Source organism: Ovis aries, chromosome 4 (genome assembly GCF_016772045.2).
Source record: "Ovis aries strain OAR_USU_Benz2616 breed Rambouillet chromosome 4, ARS-UI_Ramb_v3.0, whole genome shotgun sequence".
NCBI classification, from domain to species: Eukaryota; Metazoa; Chordata; class Mammalia; order Artiodactyla; family Bovidae; genus Ovis; species Ovis aries.
In genome coordinates, this window is record NC_056057.1 from 33,968,667 (window position 1) to 33,991,627 (window position 22,961).

Here is a 22,961-nt window from a genome sequence, read left to right on the forward strand (position 1 = left end):
ACCACCAGGGAAGTCTCTGAGAATGTTTTTATAACCATTCCTCAAAGCAGTCTTATTTGACACTTACTGAGCAGATTGCAAACTGAAGAAAAGTAGCAAAACCAATTCTTAGACTCACAGACTGATGACTCATTTTGTTGGATTTTCTAGTTACAATTGTTTTCATATCACTTTTTCTTCTCCTTTCCCCTTTCTCCAGAAATCATTGCTTTATTGAGGAAAGGAGGCCTATTTAACTAGATGTGGGGAGGGGAGATTTTAAAAACTTGAAAAGTCTTAAAGGTATTCACTCTAACTGGCTAAGATATTATCACTCTTTCCCTCTCATTACACCTCCTCCCTTCATGCTACCTGTGTTTGCCGTCTGTTGTTGTTAGTCGCTCAGTCATGTCTGTTTGCAACCCCATGGACTATAGCCTGCAAAGCTCCTCTGTCCATGGGATTTCCCAGGCAAGAATAACTGAAGTGGGTTGTCACTTCCTTCTCCAGGAGGTCTTCCCAACCCAGGGATCAAACCTGCGTCTCCTGTTTCCTGTATTGGCAAGCGAATGCTTTACCAATGCCTGAACCACCTGGGAAGCCCCGTTCACCCTTCACCCTAACACATTTTGCTGGGGATGCGGGAAGCATGTTGCATGCTTGCCTGTTTGTTATTGTTGCTTGATTTGCATTTTGAATCTCCCCTTTTTTTCCCAAAAAGTTTTACTTTATATTGGAGTATAGTTGATTACACTGTTGTGTTAGTTTGAGGTGTGCAACAAAGTGGTTCAGTTACACATGTCTCTGTTCTTTGTCAACTTCTTTCTTCGCTTAGGTTATTACCGAGTTTTGAGTGGAGTTGTTGTTTTGAACAGATGCGTATACGGCAGTTGCTCTGCTCCTCAGGGTGGCCTGTGAGACAGGTTGTTCTATTAGCTCCTTTCATAGGGGAGGCTGAGGCACAGGCAGGTAATGCCACAGTGCCTTAGAGCTCATAAGTATCAGAGCCAGGATTCAAACCCAGACAGTCATGCTCCCAAGTTGTACCTCAGTTAGGAAACAAAGAGGTCTTTGACATATACAGACTACCATGTGTAAAATACATAGCTGGTGGGAAGCTGCTGTTTAACACAGGTAACTCAACTCAGTGCCCTGTGCTGACCTAGAGGAGTAGGATGGAGGGGAAGTGGGAGGCTCAGAAGGAAGGTGGTATACGTACACTTGGAGCTGATTCACATTGTTGTACAGAGGAAACCAACACAACATTGTAAAGCAGTTATCCTCCATTAAAAAAAATAAAACAGAGTCTGCTGATGGTGGAGCATAGTCTGATATCACATGATCTGTATCACTGCAGAAATGAGCAGTCAGAGCCGAGCTCCCTCAGAACTAGGCCTACCATCTAGGATAGGGTGACATCTACCTGTGGACCCTCCAAGGTCCCTAAGAGTCAAGGCAGTGACCCGGGCAGATCCAGTGGCCTTGGGTCCTTTGTCTCTGGACCAGGCACTTCACCAATAAGGATGATGAAAGGGGTCCTTTGGTTGGTTATCAGCACTCACACTTTTTCCGTTGCCTCCCTGCTATCTCCTCTGACTTTCTGTAACCTATGTCCTTGGGATTCCTTCAGGAAACTTCTTTGGATCAGCTTTAGTGCTTCTTGGTGATTGTCTGGGGGAGAAGGTCCTCATGTGAGGTTTCCCTTTGGTCCTAAAGTCAAGCAGCATGGTGCTGGCCCTCGGACATTGGCTGTGGTCAGGCCCAGGTGACGTTGGCCCCTGGCAGGGAGTCCGTCCTGTGACCAGTCACTCCATTTAACCCTGTCCTTTGTGGGATTTTCCCCTGTGGTGTTGATTCATCTAATGAGAAGATGGAAAAGCGTGCACACAAAGAAAGTGCATTACTGTTTCTAGTGTCATCGTTTACGGAGGTGTTCAAAGTGCCCCAGAGAGGAGGTTCAGGTTGTTTGTAGGAGGAAGACCAGTCAGAAGCTAATTCATTGCAAGCCACAGGTTTTCCGTCGAAGTGTTGTGTTAGCTTTAAGACTCTGGTAATTTGTTGGAAGTCGGGCAGGTGAAGGGGTGCAAATGGAAACAGATATGTTTGAGTTTAGCAGGTTTTCTGGATAAAGGTCGGGAGTGAGGTAAATGCTCTAAATCAGTGGTGGTTCATGAGAGACATAAGAGCAGGTAGGGGAAGTGATTGCTGCAGCAACCAGTCTATGAAATAGTAAAAGTCAGCTCCCATCTGATCATCATTCTCAGGCTGCCATTTATTGATTGTTTATTATATACCACGCATCATGCTAAGAGTGCTACATGTTCTCACTTGATACTCTCAATAACCCTTTTGAATTACCCTGTTAGATCATAAAACTCAGGGTTCAGAGGAGTTAGGTAACTTGACAAAAGTCACATAGCAGCCTAATTGGTCCCTTTGTCCACGTTTTATATTTGTCTAACAGAGGCCACAGTCATCTCTTATAACACAAATAAGATCTTGCTAACCACCACCCCTCCAGTGACTTCTGATCACACTGGCAATAAAATCTGACAGAATGTGGTCCACTGGAGAAGGGAATGGCAAACCACTTCAGTATTCTTGCCTTGAGAACCCCATGAACAGCATGAAAAGGCAAAAAGATAGGACACTGAAAGAGGAACTCCCCAAGTTGGTAGGTGCCAAATATGCTAGTGGAGATCAGTAGAGAAATAACTCCAGAAAGAATGAAGGAATGGAGCCAAAGCAAAAACAATACCCAGTTGTGAATGGGACTGGTGATAGAAGCAAAGTTCGATGCTGTAAAGAGCAATATCGCATAAGAACCTAGAATATTAGGTCCATGAATCAAGGCAAATTGGAAGTGGTCAAACAGGAGATGACAAGAGTGAACATCGACATTCTAGGAATCAGCGAACTAAAATGGACTGGAATGGGAGAATTTCACTCAGATGACCATTATGTCTACTACTGTGGGCAGGAATCCTCAGAAGAAATGGAGTAGCCATCATGGTCAACGAAAGAGTCTGAAATGCAGTACTTGGATGAAATCTCAAAACGACAGAATGATCTCTGTTTGTTTCCAAGGCAAACCATTTAATATCACCGTAATCCAAGTCTATGCCCTGACCAGTAACTCTGAAGAAGCTGAAGTTGAATGGTTCTGTGAAGACCTAAAAGACGTTCTAGAACTAACACCCCCAAAAGATGTCCTTTTCATTATAGGGGACTGGAATGCAAAAGTAGGAAGTCAAGAAACACCTGGAGTAACAGGCAAATTTGGTGTTGGAATGCGGAATGAAGCAGGGCAAAGACTAATAGAGTTTTGCCAAGAAAATGTACTGGTCATACCAAACAGCCTCTACCAGAAACACAAGAGAAGACTCTACACATGGACATCACCAGATTGTCAACACCAAAATCAGATTGATTATGTTCTTTGCAGCCGAAGATGGAGAAGCTATATACAGTCAGCAAAAAGAAGACCAGGAGCTGACTGTGGCTCAGTTCATGAACTCCTTATTACCAAATTCAGAGTTAAATTGAAGAAAGTGGAGAAAAACAATAGACCATTCAGTTATGACCTAAATCAAATCCATTATGACTGACTATACAGTGGAAGTGAGAAATAAATTTAAGGAACTAGATCTGATAGACAGAGTGCCTGATGAACTATGGATGGAGGTTCGTGACATTGTAAGGAGCCAGGAATAAAGACAATCCCCCAAAAAAGAAATGCAAAAAGGCAAAACGGCTGTCTGAGGAGGCCTTACAAATAGCTGTGAAAAGTAGGGAAGCGAAAAGCAAAGGAGAAAAGGAAAGATATACCCATTCGAATGCAGAGTTCCAAAGAATAGCAAGGAGAGATAAGAAAGCCTTCTACCACGATCAGTGAAAAATAGAGGAAAACAATAGAATGGGAAAAACTGGAGATCTCTTCAAGAAAATTAGATACTAAGGGAACATTTCCTGCAAAGATGGGCTCAAAAAAGGACAGAAATGGGCTCAATAAAGGACCTAACAGAAGCTTAAGTTTAAGAAGAGGTGGCAAGAATACACAGAAGAACTGTACAAAAAAGATCTTCACTACCAAGATAATCACAATGGTGTGATCACTCACCTAGAGCCAGACATCCTGGAATGCGAAGTCAAGTGGGCCTTAGCAAGCATCACTACGAACAAAGCTAGTGGAGGTGATGGAATTCCAGTGGAGCTATTTCAAATCCTGAAAGAGGATGCTGTGAAAGTGCTGCACTCAATATGCCAGCAAATGTGGAAAACTCAGCAGTGGCCACAGAACTAGAAAAGGTCAGTTTTCATTCCAAACCCAAAGAAAGGCAATGCCATAGAATGCTCAAACTACCACACAATTGCACTCATCTCATACGCTAGTAAAATAATGCTCAAAATTCTCCAAGCCAGACTTCAGCAATACATGAACCATGAACTTCCAGATGTTCAAGCTGATTTTAGAAAAGGCAGAGGAACCAGAGATCAAATTGCCAACATCCGCTGGATCATGGAAAAAGCAAGAGAGTTCCAGAAAAACGTCTATTTCTGCTTTATTGACTATGCCAAAGCTTTTGACTGTGTGGATCACAATAAACTGTGGAAAATTCTGAAAGAGATGGGAATACCAGCCCAACTGACCTGCCTCTTGAAAAACCTTTATTCAGGTCAGGAAGCAACAGTTAGAACTGGACATGGAAAACAGACTGGTTCCAAATAGGAAAAGGAGTATGTCAAGGCTGTATATTGTCACCCTGCTTATTTAATTTATATGCAGAGTCCATCATGAGAAATGCTGGACTGGAAGAAGCACAAGGGGAATCAAGATTGCCTGGAGAAATATCAATAACCTCAGATGTGCAGATGCCACCACCGTTATGGCAGAAAGTGAAGAGGAACTAAAGAGTCCCTTGATGAAAGTGAAAGAGGAAAGTGAAAGGTTGGCTTAAAGCTCAACATTCAGAAAACTAAGATCATAGTGTTGGGGAAACAGTGACTGACTTTATTTTTCTATGCTCCAAAATCACTGCAGATGGTGACTGCAGCTGTGAAATTAAAAGACGCTTACTCCTTGGAAGGAAAGTTATGACCAATCTAGACAGATATTGAAAGGCAGAGACATTACTTTGCCAACAAAGGTCCGTCTAGTCAAGGCTATGGTTTTTCCAGTAGTCATGTATGGATGTGAGTTGGACTATAATGAAAGCTGAGCACCGAAGAAGTGATGCTTTTGAACAGTGGTGTTGGAGAAAACTCTTGAGAGTCCCCTGGGCTGCAAGGAGATCCAGCCAGTCCATCCTAAAGGAAATCAGTCCTGAACATTCATTGGAAGGACTAATGCTGAAGTTCAAACTCCAATAATTTGGCCACCTGATGCTGAGAGCTGACTCATTTGAAAAGACCCTGATGCTGGGAAAGATTGAGGGCAGGAGGAGAAGGGGACGACAGAGGATGAGATGGTTGGATGGCATCACCCAGTGGACGTGGGTTTGGGTGAACTTCAGCAGTTGGTGATGGACAGGGAGGCCTGGTGTGCTGCATGCGGTTCATGGGGTCTCAAAGAGTTGGACACGACTGAGCAACTGAACTGAACTGAACCTCCACCCCTCTAGTGACTTCTGATCACACTGGCAATAAAATCAACCCTGGATTATGAAACTCTGTGTGAGCCAGCCCATGATGACTGCTCTGACCCTGTCTTGCGCTGCTGTCTCCCTCATCCACCCTGCCCTGGCCCCATGGGCCTCCTTTCAGTTCCTACAAAACTCCAAGCTTGTTCCCTCTGGTCTTCATAGCTCTTCTGAGAGGTCTCTCCTGACATTCGAGTTCATTCCTAACACTTTCTGCACTTGCTGTTTCTTTCCCACTTGTTTATTGATTAATGACCGTCTTCCCTACCTAGGTGGGGACCAGTAGCATATCTGTTGTTTCCCTTAGAAGGACGGAGCAGGTCCAGGATTGCAGAGCAGGACTGTGTGATCTCAGAGCCGGCTCTTAAAACCTCTACACTGCTCGTGATCTCTGCCCCATTGATTTCTGTCACAGTATTCACAAATGAACATTTTTATAGAATCAATGCTTTTTCTTTTTTAAAAATAAAAGCTGTAATGACACTTGAGTTGCTACAAGGGTAGGAAGAGAAGTGTGAGGTTTTTCAGGAAACCTGTGTGTATTTTTTGCATTCCTAAAAATTATTTAGTACATGATGCTTTCTGAGGGAAACCCAGTGCTATTGATATTTCCTCCTCTTGAATTACAACTTCTCTCTCCTCATAGTGGTTACTGAGTCTCTGTAAAATTTGGAGTAAATGAAGCTGCGAGGATGCAGAATACTAATTAAGCCTTTTCCTAATTTCTTCTTGTGTGACAAGATGAAGATGATTGTGCAGTGATTATATTTTTTACTCATTATTCAAGGTGTGCAACTCATGAACTCACTTTTATTGGGCTTTCCACACACTCTATAAAGTGATGACGTTACAAACCAAACAATACACACTGGCGTTAGAAAAAAATGTGCCCAGAAAATAAGTATTTCTTAAAATCATTACATTGAAATTCACAGTAAAGTCTGTTTTTCTTCAGTAGACAGTTTTAAAGTTTGCTGAATTTTCTTAACTATTGCAAAGTAAGCCTCTTTTCTTTGTCTGAAGCCTCATAAATGAAAATATTTCTACCAATTGATTATCTCTGAGGGTTTGATTGGAGGTGGGTTTTTCCTCTAACTTTTTGCTTTCTGCACTGTTTTCTAAAATAAGTATAATTTTTATAATATGTAAAGAATTGCATAAAATATTTTAACATAAATTGAATCTGGACATTTCCCTGTATTTGTTAGTAGCTTATGGTAAACTTAGTTCAGTCTTGTTGGCCTGCTGGGTCAGAATATAATATTTTTAACTTTATTTTTAAAATACTTTTTTTTTGTTTTTAAGAATATGGTATTAATTTCTTTCTTCTAGTAGCCTTTTGCATTAGTCTTTAAAACCAGAAACATCCTGTCAAATATTCACTATTATCTTTGAAGGTAGGTATTGGTATAGGGTTCAGTAATCAGTGAGATTTTGGATTTGTGATTTTTTTTTTGCCATAAATCACTCTCATATAATAGAATTTGTCTGTATTAGAGTCAGTTCTGACCAGGGAAGAGGCCAGAGGAAGGAAGTACATCTTAATATGGGTAATTTCTCTTAGTGATTTATAATTTAGACTTACAATCTAAAAATTATTTGTCTTAAAATTAGAGCTAAAAGGGACTCCAGAGACCCTCTTGTCTACCCTCATTTTATAGATGAGAACAAGACAGATGTTTTAAGGTCCCACATTGAAGCAGGCTGAAATATCATTTTGTATTGTACACTGGTATTTTCTGTGTTTTCTATAGCCTTTTTACCCAGACTCTAAAAGGTGGTAAATGATGTATTTGTCCTAATGAGATAGCCTTGTTGGAAGTTAACTTTCAACTAAAACATAATCAAATGATAGAAACTTTCTGGGAAACAAATTGTTAATATGTGCTATACTCCTTAAAAATTATTTTCTTTGATTTTGTTAACTCACTTTTAAGAATGTCTAAGAGAATAATTTAATTGGGACATAAATGTACAAGGATGTTTTCACAGCAGTCTTTTTAATAAGAATGGAAAACTTTGTTCAGTAAAAGCTTTGTTCAGTGGCCCTTTAAACAACTCATTGTTAATATATATATTTAATAACCTTAGAAAAGGCTCTTGATATTTGTTAAAGTAAAAAATAAGGCTGTAAAGCCAAACATAGAACTTCAGTTCAATTTTATTAAACAGGTATGTTTTTAGAAAATAACAGCATGTAAGGTATTATGTAAAATACACCAATATGTAACTTTTTATTACCTTCTTTACCTTTTCAGTATTTACAAATATTCTGTAGTTGTCTCAAATGACAATTATGCAGAGAAAAATACAAACATTATATATTTTTAATAATAGCAATTATAATATTATAATTTATATATAATAATTATGAACTGAAAATTATGTGACCATCATAAAAGAAAGAGCACTTCAATAGAGGTAAAATACTGAATTCTCAGGTTACTTTCCCTCCTGTAAAGCTATGTAGCTTTAGGTAGGGGCCTTCATCTGTTGACACTTGAGAATGTCTTTCTGTAGAGAGGAGTTTAAATTAGCTCATGTTCTTTCCAGATCTAAAACTCAATTTGATAATGTACTTAGTATCTCTTTCAATAGCAAAGAAACTCAGAGGTCATGATAAATATTATTTAATATGTAATATTAATCTCTCCAGTGAAATTCCAACTCATTGCCACTGTTGGCTTTTGTACCTTTAGTGACGGAGTGTTCTCTCTTACAGATTGCCACTGAAGCAATAGAAAACTTCCGGACTGTTGTTTCTTTGACTCGGGAGGAGAGGTTTGAATATATGTATGCCCAGAGTTTGCAGGTACCATACAGGTAATAGCCACTGATGAGTAGGAGGGAGTATGGGGAGTTTTTCAATCATCAGGTTTGTTTTCAGGAAAATTAGTTTGACCAGAAGGTAGGGAGTAAGTGGAGAGACTTCTAGAAGGGAACCAATTGGGAAGCAGTTGTAATTCTCCAAGAGAGGAATCACGGGACCTGACCTAAGGCAAGGACATCTCTGAGGTAGATCCAGTGAGAACAAGTAACCGAGGGCAGGGGAGGGAGTGAGGATACTGAGAATGCCTCTGACCCTGTGTTTGCGTGATGACCCTACTACATGATCCTGCTGGGAATGAGTTCTTTGTGGAACATGAAATTCAGGGTGTCTGTGAGGCTTGAGGGGGTGCTTCCTGAGGACACCCTCCCTTCCTTGTTCTCTTTACCTGTCTCCAGTGCAGACCCTTTGTCCTTTAATGAACTCACGGTGAGTGCTCTAAAAAGTGACGTGGATACGAGCAGGCTCGACCTCTTTGACTCTCTTGTTTCTTATACGATGAAAGGAGCAGACTTGGGTTTTGTAATAGAGCCTTTTTAAAGGAAAAAAATTGTTTAAATCCCAGTCCTTGAAACAGAAGCAGAGGTGCTCTGCTTGAAACAGGCCCACTCACCAGTCTGCGCCCACACTACTCCAGCCCATGTGGCTCAAAACCACATGTGTTAACTCCCTGGGGGCGCCTTCCCTAAACCCCCCAGAGGGTTAGTGCCTCCTCCTCTCTTGCTGTAATGTGTTACAAGGGAAACTTCCACTGCATGAGTCATCCAGCTCAGCTCCTGGGTCCCCAAGGACAAGAACATAGCTGGCACCTCTGCATGGCCCTTCACGTCCCTGCAGCTCATGGGTGTTGGGTCAACACGTGTTGAGCAACTGTTCAGTGTAGAGTACATATATGTTACATGTCCACGGGTGGGGGAAATGGGAAGGAGTACCTTCAATTCAGTTCAGTTCAGTCGCTCAGCCATGTCCGACTCTTTGCTACCCCATGAACCACAGCATGCCATCCTTGGAGTGCTGTCCATCCCTGTCCATCACCATCTCCTGGAGTTCACTCAAACTCATGTCCATTGAGTCGGTGATGCCATCCAGCCATCTCATCCTCTGTCCTCCCCTTTTCCTCCTGCCCTCAATCCCTCCCAGCATCAGGGTCTTTTCCAATGAATCAACTCTCGCATGAGGTGGCCAAAGTATTGGAGTTTCAGCTTCAGCATCATTCCTTCCAAAGAACACCCAGGGCTGATCTCCTTTAGAATGGACTGGTTGGATCTCCTTGTAGTCCAAGGGACTCTCAGGAGTCTTCTCCAACACCACAGTACAAAAGCATCAATTCTTCGGCACTCAGCTTTCTTCACAGTCCAACTCTCGCATCCATACATGATCACTTGAAAAACCATAGCCTTGACTAGACGGACCTTTGTTGGCAAAGTAATGTCTCTGCTTTTGAATATGCTATCTAGGTTGGTCATAACTTTTCTTCCAAGGAGTATGCGTCTTTTAATTTCATGGCTGCAGTCCCGATCTGCAGTGATTTTGGAGCCCCCCAAAATAAAGTCTGACACTATTTCTACTGTTTCCCCATATATTTGCCATGAAGTGATGGGACCGGATGCCATGATCTTCATTTTCTGAATGTTGACCTTTAAGCCAACTTTTTCATTCTCCTCTTTCACTTTCATCAAGAGGCTTTTGAGATCCTCTTCACTCGCTGCCATAAGGGTGGTGTCTTCTGCATATCTGAGGTTATTGATATTTCTCCTGGCAATCTTGATTCCAGCTTGTGCTTCTTCCAGCGCAGTGTTTCTCATGATGTACTCTGCATAGAAGTTAAATAAGCAGGGTGACAATATAGAGCCTTGATGTACTCCTTTTCCTGTTTGGAACCAGTCTGTTGCAATACATGAACTGTGAACTTCCAGATGTTCAAGCTGGTTTTATAAAAGGCAGAGGAACCAGAGATTAAATTGCCAACATCTGCTGGATCATCAAAAAAGCAAGAGAGTTCCAGAAAACATCTATTTCTGCTTTATTGACTAGGCTGAAACCTTTGACTGTGTGGATCACAATAAACTGTGGAAAATTCTGAAAGAGATGGGAATACCAGCCCAACTGACCTGCCTCTTGAGAAACCTATATGCAGGTCAGGAAGCAACAGTTAGAACTGGACATGGAACAACAGACTGGTTCCAAATAGGAGTGCCTTAACCCCGAAGAAACTCTTCTTGTCCTTGGCTTATTTTACCTTGACCTCAACACTTCAGGGTGTGGTTAGTTCTCCGTTAAAGTGGAGATGTGAGGACCAAACTTAATGTTTTGGAAATGAAACCCACTTTGTCTGCTATGCCACCATCCCCTACTGCTAATGCATCAAAGATTATGTTTTAAGGACTGAGAAATGAAAGTCAAGTAAATGTGAGAATATCTTCTTTTCAGAAACTCTTTGAGGAAAGCGCATGTCTTTGGAATTACATTTTCCATCACTCAGGCAATGATGTATTTCTCCTATGCTGGCTGTTTCCGGTTTGGTGCCTACTTGGTGGCCCAAGGCATCATGGAGTTTCAGGATGTTCTCTTGTAAGTATGGGGCTCCTATTGACAGTCGGGCTCTAGAAATGAAACCAAGGAGCATGTGCTTCATGCCTGCATAGAAAGCCTTTCTGTGAAGCTTAATGAAGAGGTTTTGGTGATTCAGAAGTTGGCATTTTACCTCTGAGTCTCTGTGTGTTACTCTGAAAGCATCCCATTTCATTTGGAGAATTGGTATCTGCCCTTCTCCCCAGTACTGACTCACACATTTGACCTTCTCAAATCCATGTCTAGGTGGGGTTGTGATTCATCGAGGGGTTTCCAGCAGGCCTGGGTGTTTGGGAAGGAGCCTCACCCAGAGTCAAGTACTTAGTTCCTTTGAGAAGATTCTGAACAGGGCAGCTAAAGAATAGATGTGGAGCACTGAGTTCTGAGAGCCCTGGAATATTCTAGGATACATTTGCTTTGCTTGATAAGAGAAAAGGAATTAGAAGGTAAGAGCTGGAGAAATTGAGGAATGAAAAGGAAAGCTCCATGGGAATATCTGGCTCATTACTGTGAAATGCAGAAGATTGTACCTGGGTCAGAAGACAGGCCTGGACTTCCTTCTAAAATACTGAATATACAGTTAAACTAAAATATGTCGTTTGGTAGTGAAAAGTGAGTGTAATTTTTCTGAGTGTCTTGATTTGGTGATGTGTGAGCTGCCCCTTGATAGCATACCATAATCAGTGGTGACAGTTTTATATTTAAACCAGCATCACTGAAACTTGGAAGTATGTGTCAGTATAACATTTCCATCCTATTTAGACGTCGATCTGTGCATGCATTCCAGGTTTCTCAGGATGACCCCAACCGAAGATTGTAAAATTTCCACCCAACCTCTCTGACAGATGATATGCAGGTGCTCTTTATAACTATGACCAAAAGATTGTAATCAGGCATCACTGGTATTGGTGCTTGATTAGATAATTATTTGATAATTATTGCTTTGAAAGTAAAAGTGTAGTCACTCAGTCATGTCTGACTCTTTGTGATTCTATGGACTGTAGCCTACCAGGCTTCTCTGTCCATGGGATTTTCCAGGCAAGAATACTAGAGTGGGTTGCCATTTCCATCTCCAAGGGATCTTCCAGACCCAGGGATTGAACTCAGTTCATTTCAGCTCAGTCGTGTCCAACTCTTTGTGACCCTATGAACTGCAGCATGCCAAGCCTCCCTGTCCATGACCAACTCCTGGAGTTCACCCAAACCCATGTCCATCAAGTCACTGATGCCATCCAACCGTCTTATCCTCTGTCGTCCCCTTCTCTTCCTGTCCTCAATCTTTCCCAGCATCAAGGTCTTTTTAAATGAGTCAGCTCTTCGCATCAGATGGCCCAAGTATTGGAGTTTCAGCTTCACCATCAGTCCCTCCAATTAACACCCAGGACTGATCTCCTTTAGGATGGACTGGTTGGATCTCCTTGCAGCCCAAGGAACTCTGAAGAGTCTTCTCCAGTGCCACAGTTCAAAAGCATTGCAGGCAGACTGTTAACCGTCTAAGTCACCAGAGAATCCAAATTAGTGCTTTACTCTGAGGTTAAGGTATTCAACTGATGGAAGTTACTGACTCTTGGATTGTTAGATTCGGAAAAGCAGTCTTCTGAGTGAGGGATAGGGGAGACCTGTCTGAAGAGCTATCTGTTTGAAAAAGATCCCACAGGTCTAGATAAGAAGACCAAATGAACCATCTGAGTGATTTGTTCCGAGGTGTTTAGAAACAGCGCTGTGGGCTCCGTTAGCTCAGGCATAGAGCCCAAAGAAATGGATCTGTTGGACTCACGGTATGATCCTGGGAAGATCCCCATGTTGTATCGGTTCTAGGCCCACTGTTTAAAAAGACATTTTGATCAATGTGTCCAGAGAAGGGCAGCTGGAATGTTGGGAGTGAAAGGAGTTACCAAAGATGCACAGGGCTTTTTAACTTATATTCCAGTTCTTTGAAGGGCAGTATTAGGCAAAAGGATGCACATTTCTCCTTGATTTGAAAAGGAACTTTTTAACAAAAGACTTCCCCTAGCAAACTTCCTCCTTCCTAAAACAAAGGATGGGAGCTGGCCTGGGGTGTGCGCCCTGGCACAAACTTGGAGAGCTGGACTTGACATCCTGTGAAGTCCTTCCCGACTTGAAGCTGCTATGATTCTCATGATGTAGATTAAGAATGGCCTTGTAGGGACTTCGTTGGTGGTCCAGTGGTTAGGACTCAGTTGCTTTCAGTACTGTGGCCTGAGTTTGATCTCTAGGGGGAACTAAGATCTCAGAAGCTGCAGCATGGCCAAAAACCCCAAAAAGAACTCAGTGCATCTTGAGAGCAGCATACTATCTGGCTGTGTAAGGAGCTCTCTTCTTTGCTGCATGGCTCACAGCTTTTCTAAGACTCTGATCCAGTTCCAGCAAAACTGCCTATGTCCATTATTGATGGCCACAGATACTGCTGCAAGACAGCCACCCACTAGCCCCCAGGAATGCACAATAGTGAACATTTGTTCTTGGCTCTGAAGTCTTAAGTGGGTCAGCCTTGCAGTTCTGATGTCTGGGCTAGGCAGAGGAGATCTCAGCTGGGCTCACGCGTGGGTGCAGTGAGCGATGGGCTGGTTGGCTGGGGCCCACAACACTCTTCTGTCTGTGCCTTGTCCTCCAGCAAGCCAGCCGGGCTTGTGGTTGTGACAGGAGCATGCAAGGCCCCCTGAATCATAGGCTTGGAGCTGGAAACCGTCGCTTCCACCACATCCTCTTGGCCAGAGCAAGTCCCTAGGCCAACCCAGATTCCAAGGGTAGGAAGACAAATTCCACTTCTTCCATGGAGAGGCTGCAAGGTCACGTTATAAGAAGGGAAAAACCCAAAGAGAGATGAAACATGGGGTCATTTTACAATCAGTTAACCACGCTGATATGAACTTATAGGAAACTGTTGTTTTATTTTTTGGCTAATGTGTTGGGATTCTTCGAGGTAGCGCTCTCAGGTTGTAGAAGTGTCACTCTGGCATCGCAGTCGGTAACTCTGGACACGTTTTGTCTTTGTTGTTGGCAGAGTGTTCTCAGCTGTTGTCTTTGGTGCCATGGCTGTGGGACAGGTCAGTTCATTTGCTCCTGACTATGCCAAGGCCAAAGTGTCAGCAGCCCACGTCATCAATATCATTGAAAAAATTCCTCTGATTGACAGCTACAGCACGGAAGGCCTAAAGCCGGTCAGTTTCATGTTTTGAGTATGTGACCTGCTCCTAACTGATGAATGAATGGAATCTAAGTAGAAGTTTAATAAAATCTGTGCTTTTACTTGCTGGTAGTAAAATGAAACTTTCTTGATCATGGGTTCATTTTAATAAATGCTGATAATATTGATACATGTTAACATCTAGTACTTTTATATAACAAAGCTACAGGGATATAGGAATACTGCCCATTTTATACACAAATCCTGCAAATCAGGTTTTATTATGTGTAGGTAATTCTGTTATAGCTTTGGGTTATCATGTTTGTATTGTGTTAATGAGACATGCGGTGGGAACACTGACCCTTTTAGATCTGTATTACTTTCTAGCAGTTACAACTGAAGCTTGATTGGAATCCAAGATCACTGCCTTCTGATACCTGGCAGTACAGAGGATTGGCTCTAAAGTCAGTTTTCAGGATTGCAGCAATGAAATTTACTTTCACTGTCCTGATTTTAGAGTACAGTAGAAGGAAGTGTGGCATTTAATGACGTCGTGTTCAACTACCCCACTCGACCAGACGTCCCAGTGCTTCGGGGGCTGAGCCTGGAGGTGAAGAAGGGCCAGACGCTGGCGCTGGTGGGCAGTAGCGGCTGTGGGAAGAGCACGGTCGTCCAGCTCCTGGAGCGGTTCTATGACCCCTTGGCTGGCACAGTGGTGAGCACACTATTTTCTTTATTTTTTTATGGAGTGTGGTTGATTTACAATGTTGTGTTACTTTCAAGTATATGACAAAGCAATTCAGTTATACATATATCTACTCTTTTTTCAGATTCCTTACACATATAGGTTGTTACAGAACATTGAGTAGAGTTCCCTCAACCGTAGGTCCTTGTCAGTTAGCTGTTTTATAGAGAGGATTGTGTGTGCTAATCCCAGGCTCCTAATTTATCCTTCTCCAACATGTTTCCCCTTTGGTAACCATAAGTGTGTTTTCGAAATCTGAGAGTCTTCTTTCTGTTTTGTAAAGTTCATTTGTATAATTTTATAAAACTAGATTCCACATGAATGATAGCATATGATATTTGCCTTTCTCTGTCTGAATTACTTCATTTAGTATAATGATCTCTATGTCCTTCTGAGCATCCTTTCTTGTTCAGCTCATTCCAAATTTTTCATCTTCTTAATGCCTAGATGTATTTAATTCTCGACAATAAGCCATGGCTTTACAAACCTTTAAACAATGATTCCACTTAAAGCCTGACCTGCTTGATACAGTCTCAAAGCTGTGTCCACTGTTCCAGCCAATTGGTCCTTTCCCTCCACTCTACTACCCTCCCCTCCTCTACAGGCAGCCTTTTTGCCTGCCATCCCCCTCCCCTTGGTCTCAGTTACATGAGAGGGTCCAGGGGGAGGAAATCCAGAAAGGCAGAGGAGGGGTGCTGAGAGAAACCAGGTGGAAGCCAGGGATGGCAAGGAGAAGGCGGCCCCAGTGGCAGATGCCATGGAGAGACGGGCACGATGAAGACTGCAGAGACGTGAGAGGATCTGTCCGCTGATGGGCTGCTTCCGGCATTTCGCAGGCTGCTCAGTGAAGTGGTGCTGGGGGAAAACAGGTGGCATGGCTGAGGAGTGGTTAGGAGGGAATGGACACGAAGTGTGTGTAGGCCAGTGGCAGACCAAAGGAGAGGGAAGGAAAACACGCCTGGGCAGAACCCAGGGGAGACGTTCATCATGGGGAATCGTGAACATTGTTATGGCCGAAGATGGGATAAAACCATTGATGGAGAAAGGAAATTCACACACCTTCTAAGGGGAAAAAAAAGCAATATCAACAAATTTGGGAAACAGATAAAGAACATAGAGGGATTCTCTTTTCTTTCTAAACTAAAAGGGTAAGTGAAGGGTCAGATTTATTCATGGGACATTGAGTAAACTGTCAATGAATGCTTGTCAGGGACTATCTTATGCACGGGGAAAGTGTTGTGAAGGGAGTAGGGACATTTTTTATTGTTATTTTTTGGTCGCACTGTGCAGCTTGTGGGATCTTAGTTCCCTGACCAGGGATGGAACCTGGGCCATTGCAGTGAAATTACGAAGTTGTAACCACTAGACCACCAGGGATCTCCCCCAAATAGTGAATTTTTAAATGACTGTAATGGGAACTAGAAAAAAATCAAATCAGGAAGGAGTGAAATTTATAGCAAAACATTTCCATTATGTAGGCCTTGAGTTATTGGTTATACTCAGGGGTGACATTCAAAATATTCAACAACTGGAATGGCCTGGGCACTGCCCAACCAGGATGGACACCTGGCAGGCTACTGTCCACGGAGTCACAAAGTCGGACACAACAAAAGCAACTAATGGTGTCCACATGCAGCATAAGTTGGCTGAAACAGCAGATTTAATTAGAATAATGACTCTCAAACTTGTTTGATTATAACCCAGTTAGGAAAGGCAAAAAATTTCATTCCCCACCCAGCGCCCCCAGCTGTACTCATAGTCACTGTAGTGGGAAAACTCTTAGTAATAACAGAGTGTTGGAGTTGAAAACAGCAATAATGGTAAACAGTAAAATAATCAGACTACAAGAAAGTGAAGAAATAAATGAGTATTCTCCACATACATTAAGGCAGGGAGCAAAATTAAAGACGTGAACCTTGTCAGGTATGGTTCGGCATAGGAAACAAAGTGCTGTGGGCATCGGAGCAGCTGCACGTTTAATAAGGGGTTCAGCACTCACGTCATCACTGGCAGAGGGGGAGTCAGAGTCAGCGCTCCCAGCATGCAGATCAGTGCCGCAGCTGCGATCCTGTGGCCAGGGAGCTGCTGGGCTTGTGCCTGTGTCTCAGCTGCTCCGAGCCTGAAGGCACGAGAACAGAGTCTTGCTGCTGCAAGAGCTGCTCTGCCGGAACGCGGCTGACAGCTCACCACAGCTTCTGGTTGCAGGTTTTGCACAGGGCATCTCACTGGGTAGACCTCAATTACTTCTGGCGCCAGAAGGGAGCCTAGGAAATAGATTTTAGACCTGCAGCCCCTTGACAGGGGAAAGGACAGACACAGGAGAATATGGACATGAGTGCTGAGTGCACAGGAGAATAACCCTCTCAGGACTACAGTGACGATGCCCTGCAAAGTGCCCTCATCTGTTGGAGGAACACGATGATCTGCTCCCGTGTGTTTGCACTAGAGCTTTGAAATGCCACCAAGTGCAACACAGCAGCCAGCCTTCTTAGTCAAGTGCCCACAATAAAGGCTAGTAAATGTGCCAAGTTCTGTTTATGAACATCAATTAGTGATCTTGAAAGACTAAGTTAATAGGTTATTAGCAATTAGTTCTTACTGCCATGAAAAAAAAAATGAGTCTGGGGACTGGAGCGTCATTTGATTGTAAGAACTGAAGCAAGGACTTGACCCTGAGGTCAGGAAATCCTCGTGACCATCAGCAAGCCTCAAGTCACACTTAGCAACATTGACCTGAGCGGTGGTTCTCAGACTGGTGTGGGTCCGAATGGCCTGGAGAGCTCACAAAGAATGCAGCCACCCTGGCTCATTTACACAGATTAGGACCTGGCCTTTTCATTTTTCACTTTCCCAGATGATTCTAATGCCAACCAGACTTTGAGAACCGCTGAACTGGTAACTTTGCAAGTTTCAGGTCGCATTGTGGCGAGTCTTACAAAAGGAAGCTATGGGATTGTTCAGAGAGTAGAGGTTCTGAGTTTTGTGGGGCCTGAAAGTTGTACAGTTTCAGGGACTATACTTGAAAGAGTCCGAAGTTAGGAACACAGAATTAGTCACGAGAGTAAATATTTACTTCTAATGAAAAAATTCACAACAAAATATTAAAGCCTTAAGGATTCTGATCCCTCTCCTTTTTAGGCAAGTTATCCTAAAGGCTTAGCCAGAAAAGCCCCCTGACTACAGCCTGGCCTCCCCTCACCCAGGACATTCTATAACTCCCAGCCTTTGCCTGCAGATGAGGGTCCTTGAATCTTACATTCATTAGCTTCACTGAGACTCACTCGAGTCTTGGGTCTTCCCCTGACCTTTCCTTTCTCCCCTTGCCCCTCCTACACACCACCATCAGAGTCCTCTCCCTCTTAGGACACAGCTAGAAGCCTGTTGTCCGGCTGTTACCCAGTGGGTACCTGGGCTAAGATGGACACATTGTTCCTTTGAAAGAAGAGGGAAAGTATTTTTCAATTCTCAACCACTGTGTAGCCAAAATCTAACCTGTAGTGTGCAGACCTGAGCTTCCTCAGCCACTAAGAATGTGACCCTGCACAAGCGACCGAACTCTGCTCGTATCCTCATCAGTAAAATGAGGATTAAAATTACACCTATCTTGCCAGTTTTGTCAAGACGAAATGAGAGAGTGCATGAGGCATACTTAATCACAGGACCTATAATATAATCAATGCTCAATAACTTATCTAAAATGATTATTTCAGAGTAAATACATATAGGAAAATGATACATATTTAACATTTGGTTGTTCTACTGAAATCAGGCAGTAGATTTAAGTCTAGAATAGGGATAGCTCATCATTTTAATTTAGCCTTTCATTGTTACTGTCAGTGTGTTACTTGAGATTTTCATTTAGGCCAGGATCTTTTGAGCAGTGTTCACAGACTCACTGGATTTCCTTGGTCTTCCTCAGACCACCACCCGTGCCTCAGCCAAAGAAGATGTGCATTGATCTTTTCACATTTGGACTTTTAAACATATTTTCCCTCAGGAAAGGATCCTTTAGGAAACGCAAGTTTTAAATAGTTAGCAGTGTCTGTGTATAGTGTGGGGATGAGGAGCTCTAAGCATCTTATTATATGTCTGGTGGAAAAACGCATTGAAGCTTGCAGGGATCAGTCATATTCATTTGGTTATATTAGTTAAACAGTGTCTTTTTTTCTCCTAGGTGTGTGTGTGTGTCATCTGGTTATATTAGTTAAACAATGTCTATTTTTCTCGTGTGTGTGTGTGTGTGTGTGTGTGTTAGTTGCTCAGTTGTGTCCGACTCTTTGCAACGTGGACTGTAGCCCCAAGGCTTCTCTGTCCATAGACTTCTTCAGGCCATTCTCTTCTCCAGGGGATCTTCCCAACCCAGAGATTGAACCTGGGTCTCTTGCATTGCAGGCAGATCCTTTAGTGTCTGAGCCACTAGGGAAGCCCCCTAAGGGTATAAGTCTGGAAAAAAAAAATTCTTTTTCTTTCCTCAGTTCTCCATTCCTCAGGTACGCAGTGTTCCATCTAGCCTGACCTGCTATATGGTTTGTAACCATCCTTGTGTGGTTTGTCCTTCCTCTCTTCAGCCTCTACTTTCCACTTTCACTTAACACCATGAGGAAACCTGGAGCGTAGATGCTTGGAATAGTCTCCATGACAACTGTGCTGGGTACTGTTGAAGTCATGGCTGTGTTTTCCATCCAGCTTTGCACCTGCTAGTTTCACAAATAGAAGCTACCTTCCTACAGCAAAGCCTGTATGTACCCTGTCCTTGGCCAGCTGTCTCCCAGAGGCGTGCAGCCAGGCACTTGGGATTCAGAGTACATTTATAGCTCAGGATATACTCATCAGTATTAGAAAAGCTCAAAGCTGAGTCACTGATGTCTTCTTCCGCGGTTATGGCAGCTCTCACTTGAATGCCAGCATTCTCTTGCAAAGTAGATCTTTGGGGCAGATACGTCTCCATGAGAGAGGAAGGATTTTTATCTGCGAGGCTGTAATGGGCACGCCCCAGGCTTCTGTAGGGTGATCCAAGGGGAGCCAGGTCTCTAGAGAAAGGCCGGGCTCTCCCTCCTGCTGCTCTGGGTAAGCTGTACATGTCTGTCCATCCTTTTATCCCCTCAGACGTCTGTCCCTCTGCTGAGGTTCCGAGTGCATCACACAGGCGCCGTGCCAAACCGCAGTCCTTCACACACTCTGTGCCTCGCCCTGTGCCCAGTGGGGTCCCTGCTGACGTCCCTTAATCCTCAATTCCGGAGTTTAGGGATTATAATCATTCCCATTTTACATGCAGAGAAACTGAGATACTAACTCACTTTCCTAAGATCAACAACTATTGAGAGACAGAGCGGCATCCTCCCACGCTCACTTCTGTTTCATTTGAGTCCTCAGAAACCTGATCCTAACTAACAGGTCAGGTCAGAAATGTGACCTCCAGGCCTGTTATGTGATGATAGCAGTTAGTTATTTCCAATTGAATTGTGGATGCTTTTCCTGTGAAAAATCAGTACATAGCAGTAAGGATGGGGGACTTCCCTGACTGGTCCAGTGGTTAAGACTCCAGTTGAACTAGGGTTCAGCCCCTGGTTGGGCAACTGGGATCCTGTGTGCCACATGGTACGGCCAGAAAACTAAAACTAAAAAGTCATCTTATTTTAAAAATAAAAGAATGCCAGAATACATTCCAGAAATAGAATATGCTTTATTAGTTTCTGGTGATGGCTACAACAAATTATAGCCAATTAGGGGAGTAAAACCCCACAGGTCTATCTTATAGATTCTGGAAGTCAGATGTCCAAAGTGGACCTCTTGGTGTCAGTGGAGCTGTGCGCCTTCTGGAGGCCCTTAGGGAGAATCTGCTTGCTTATCTTTTCTGGCTCATGGCCCTTCCTCCGTCTTCAAAGCCAGCAACAACTGATCGAGTCCTCCCCATGTTGCTTCACTGTGATCCCCAGTCTTCTGCCCTCCACCCCCGCACAGTTCAGGACCCTTATGATTATGTTGGGTCCACTTGTATAATCCAAGATAAGCGCCTCATCTTGAGGTCAGGTGATGAGCAACCTCCCATCGTAATTCTCTCTGCGTGTGAATAACAAGAGCAGGTTTCGTGAATTAGAACATGGATATCTTGGATGGAGGAGATGGGCATGATTATGCCTTGTTGCTATTGTTCAGTCGCCCAGTTGTGTCCAACTTTGCGACCCCACGGACTGCAGCACGCCAGGCCTCCCTGACCCTCACCGTCTCCCGAAGTTTGCCCAAGTTCATGTCCATTGCATTGGTGATGTCATCCAACATCTTATCCTCTGTCACCCCCTCTCTTCTTGCCCTCAATCTTTCCCAGCATCAGGGACATTTCCAGTGAGTCAGTTCTTCACATCAGATGACCAAACTACTGGAGCTTCATCTTCAGCATCTGTCCTTCCAGTGGCGGTACGGGGTTGATTCAGGGTTGATTTCCCTTAAGATTGACTAATTTGATCTTGCAGTCCAAGGGACAGCAATTATTCTGCCTTCCAGATGCATATATCAGAAGCCAGAGTTAAAATGGAAGAAACATGACAATTCCCCACAGCATGCAGTTATAACCTGACTCAGTTAACCTTGACAGGCCAAACTAAAAGCCACAATGGCAGTCTCATAACAACTTGGCAGTCTTAACATAGGAAATAACAACATTCATTTTGCTAAATTCAAAAATGTTCTGGTTCTGAGGCTGATCCATTGATCTCTTGTTTTCAGTTTATTGATGGCAAGGAAGTAAAGCAGCTGAATGTCCAGTGGCTGCGGGCACACATGGGCATCGTGTCCCAGGAGCCCATTCTGTTTGACTGCAGCATCGGCGAGAACATCGCCTACGGAGACAACAGCCGGGTCGTGTCCCAGGAGGAGATTGAGCACGCGGCCAAGGAGGCCAACATCCACTCCTTCATCGAGATGCTGCCGGACGTAAGTCTCTCACCGGATGCGGTGCCTGGGAGCCTATGGTTGTGATTCGTAAAGGGCTGGATCCCAAAGGTGAAGAGAAATGAGCAACCAAAACACACCCCCGATGTGGACAAGCATCTTCCCATCCTATGTCATGATTACAGGACACCTCCCGTCCCCATCTATATCATGATTACAGGACACTTCCCATCCCCATCTATGTCATGATTACAGGACACTTCCCATCCCCGTCTATGTCATGTTTACAGGACACTTCCCATCCCCGTCTATGTCATGATTACAGGACACCTCCCGTCCCCATCTATGTCAGGATTATATGACACTTCCCGTCCCCGTCTGTGTCATGATTACAGGACACTTCCCATCCCTGTCTATGTCGTGTTTCTATGACACTTCCCGTCCCCATCTATGTCATGTCTACCCAACCACCTGCCTGACTCCCTGTGAGCAGTCTGACTAAAAAGTACACGTCTGGGAGGCCTTTCCCTCCACGTCAGGGCACGGAGCCCACAGAAGCAGGTGTGACCCTCCCCATCATTTCTCTCCGAACCTTCCTTCCACCTCCTGGCAGCTCTCCCCCAAGCCTCGAGCCTCTCTCTGTGAAGTCAGGCCAGGCCAGGGGACTGGACCCATTCAGAAAAAAGGCTCTGAGCGAGGGTGAGTTACTGGAGTGTCCGTGGTATGGTGGCATCTCTCGCCATGGCACGTTCCATGGGCCCCACGCTCCACTTGCAGGACTGATATTAAAGCCCGCTCTGGGCTGTTATCCCATGGGTGCCCTCTGAATTCCTCCTAGGAAGTTAGATAAATGGAGCCTCTTACCCTCTCTTAAGCCGCTTAGATCCTATATTTTGGTGCATCTAGACTGTCTGGAGTAGGAAATGGCAACCCACTCCAGTATTCTTGCCTGGGAAAATCCCATGGATAAAGGAGCCTGACGGGCTACAGTCTACAGGGTTGCAAGACTCAGACACGACAACACACATACACTAGACCTGTCTTGTCTCATGCCCCCCATTGTCACAAGTTAATGTTCATTATCATAAGGAATTGCCCCCTGAAAACACAGCTCAGCTTCAAACCGGCAGAGAAGGTCCTTTCCTCGTGGGGAAAGATGACAAT

The 22,961-nt window shown here is 43.8% G+C and overlaps 1 protein-coding gene across 7 annotated transcripts in view; it reads left to right on the plus strand.

The window, feature by feature from the left end:
- Positions 1 to 22,961, plus strand: part of ABCB1 (ATP-binding cassette, sub-family B (MDR/TAP), member 1) — a 101,642-nt gene that overhangs the window by 75,077 nt on the left and 3,604 nt on the right. For all 7 annotated transcript variants that reach the window (XM_042248304.2, XM_042248303.2, XM_042248305.1 and 4 more), the window contains 5 exon segments: positions 8,341 to 8,441; positions 10,876 to 11,016; positions 14,042 to 14,198; positions 14,682 to 14,879; positions 21,633 to 21,839. In XM_042248304.2, the coding sequence (XP_042104238.1) occupies positions 8,341 to 8,441; positions 10,876 to 11,016; positions 14,042 to 14,198; positions 14,682 to 14,879; positions 21,633 to 21,839 (804 nt within the window).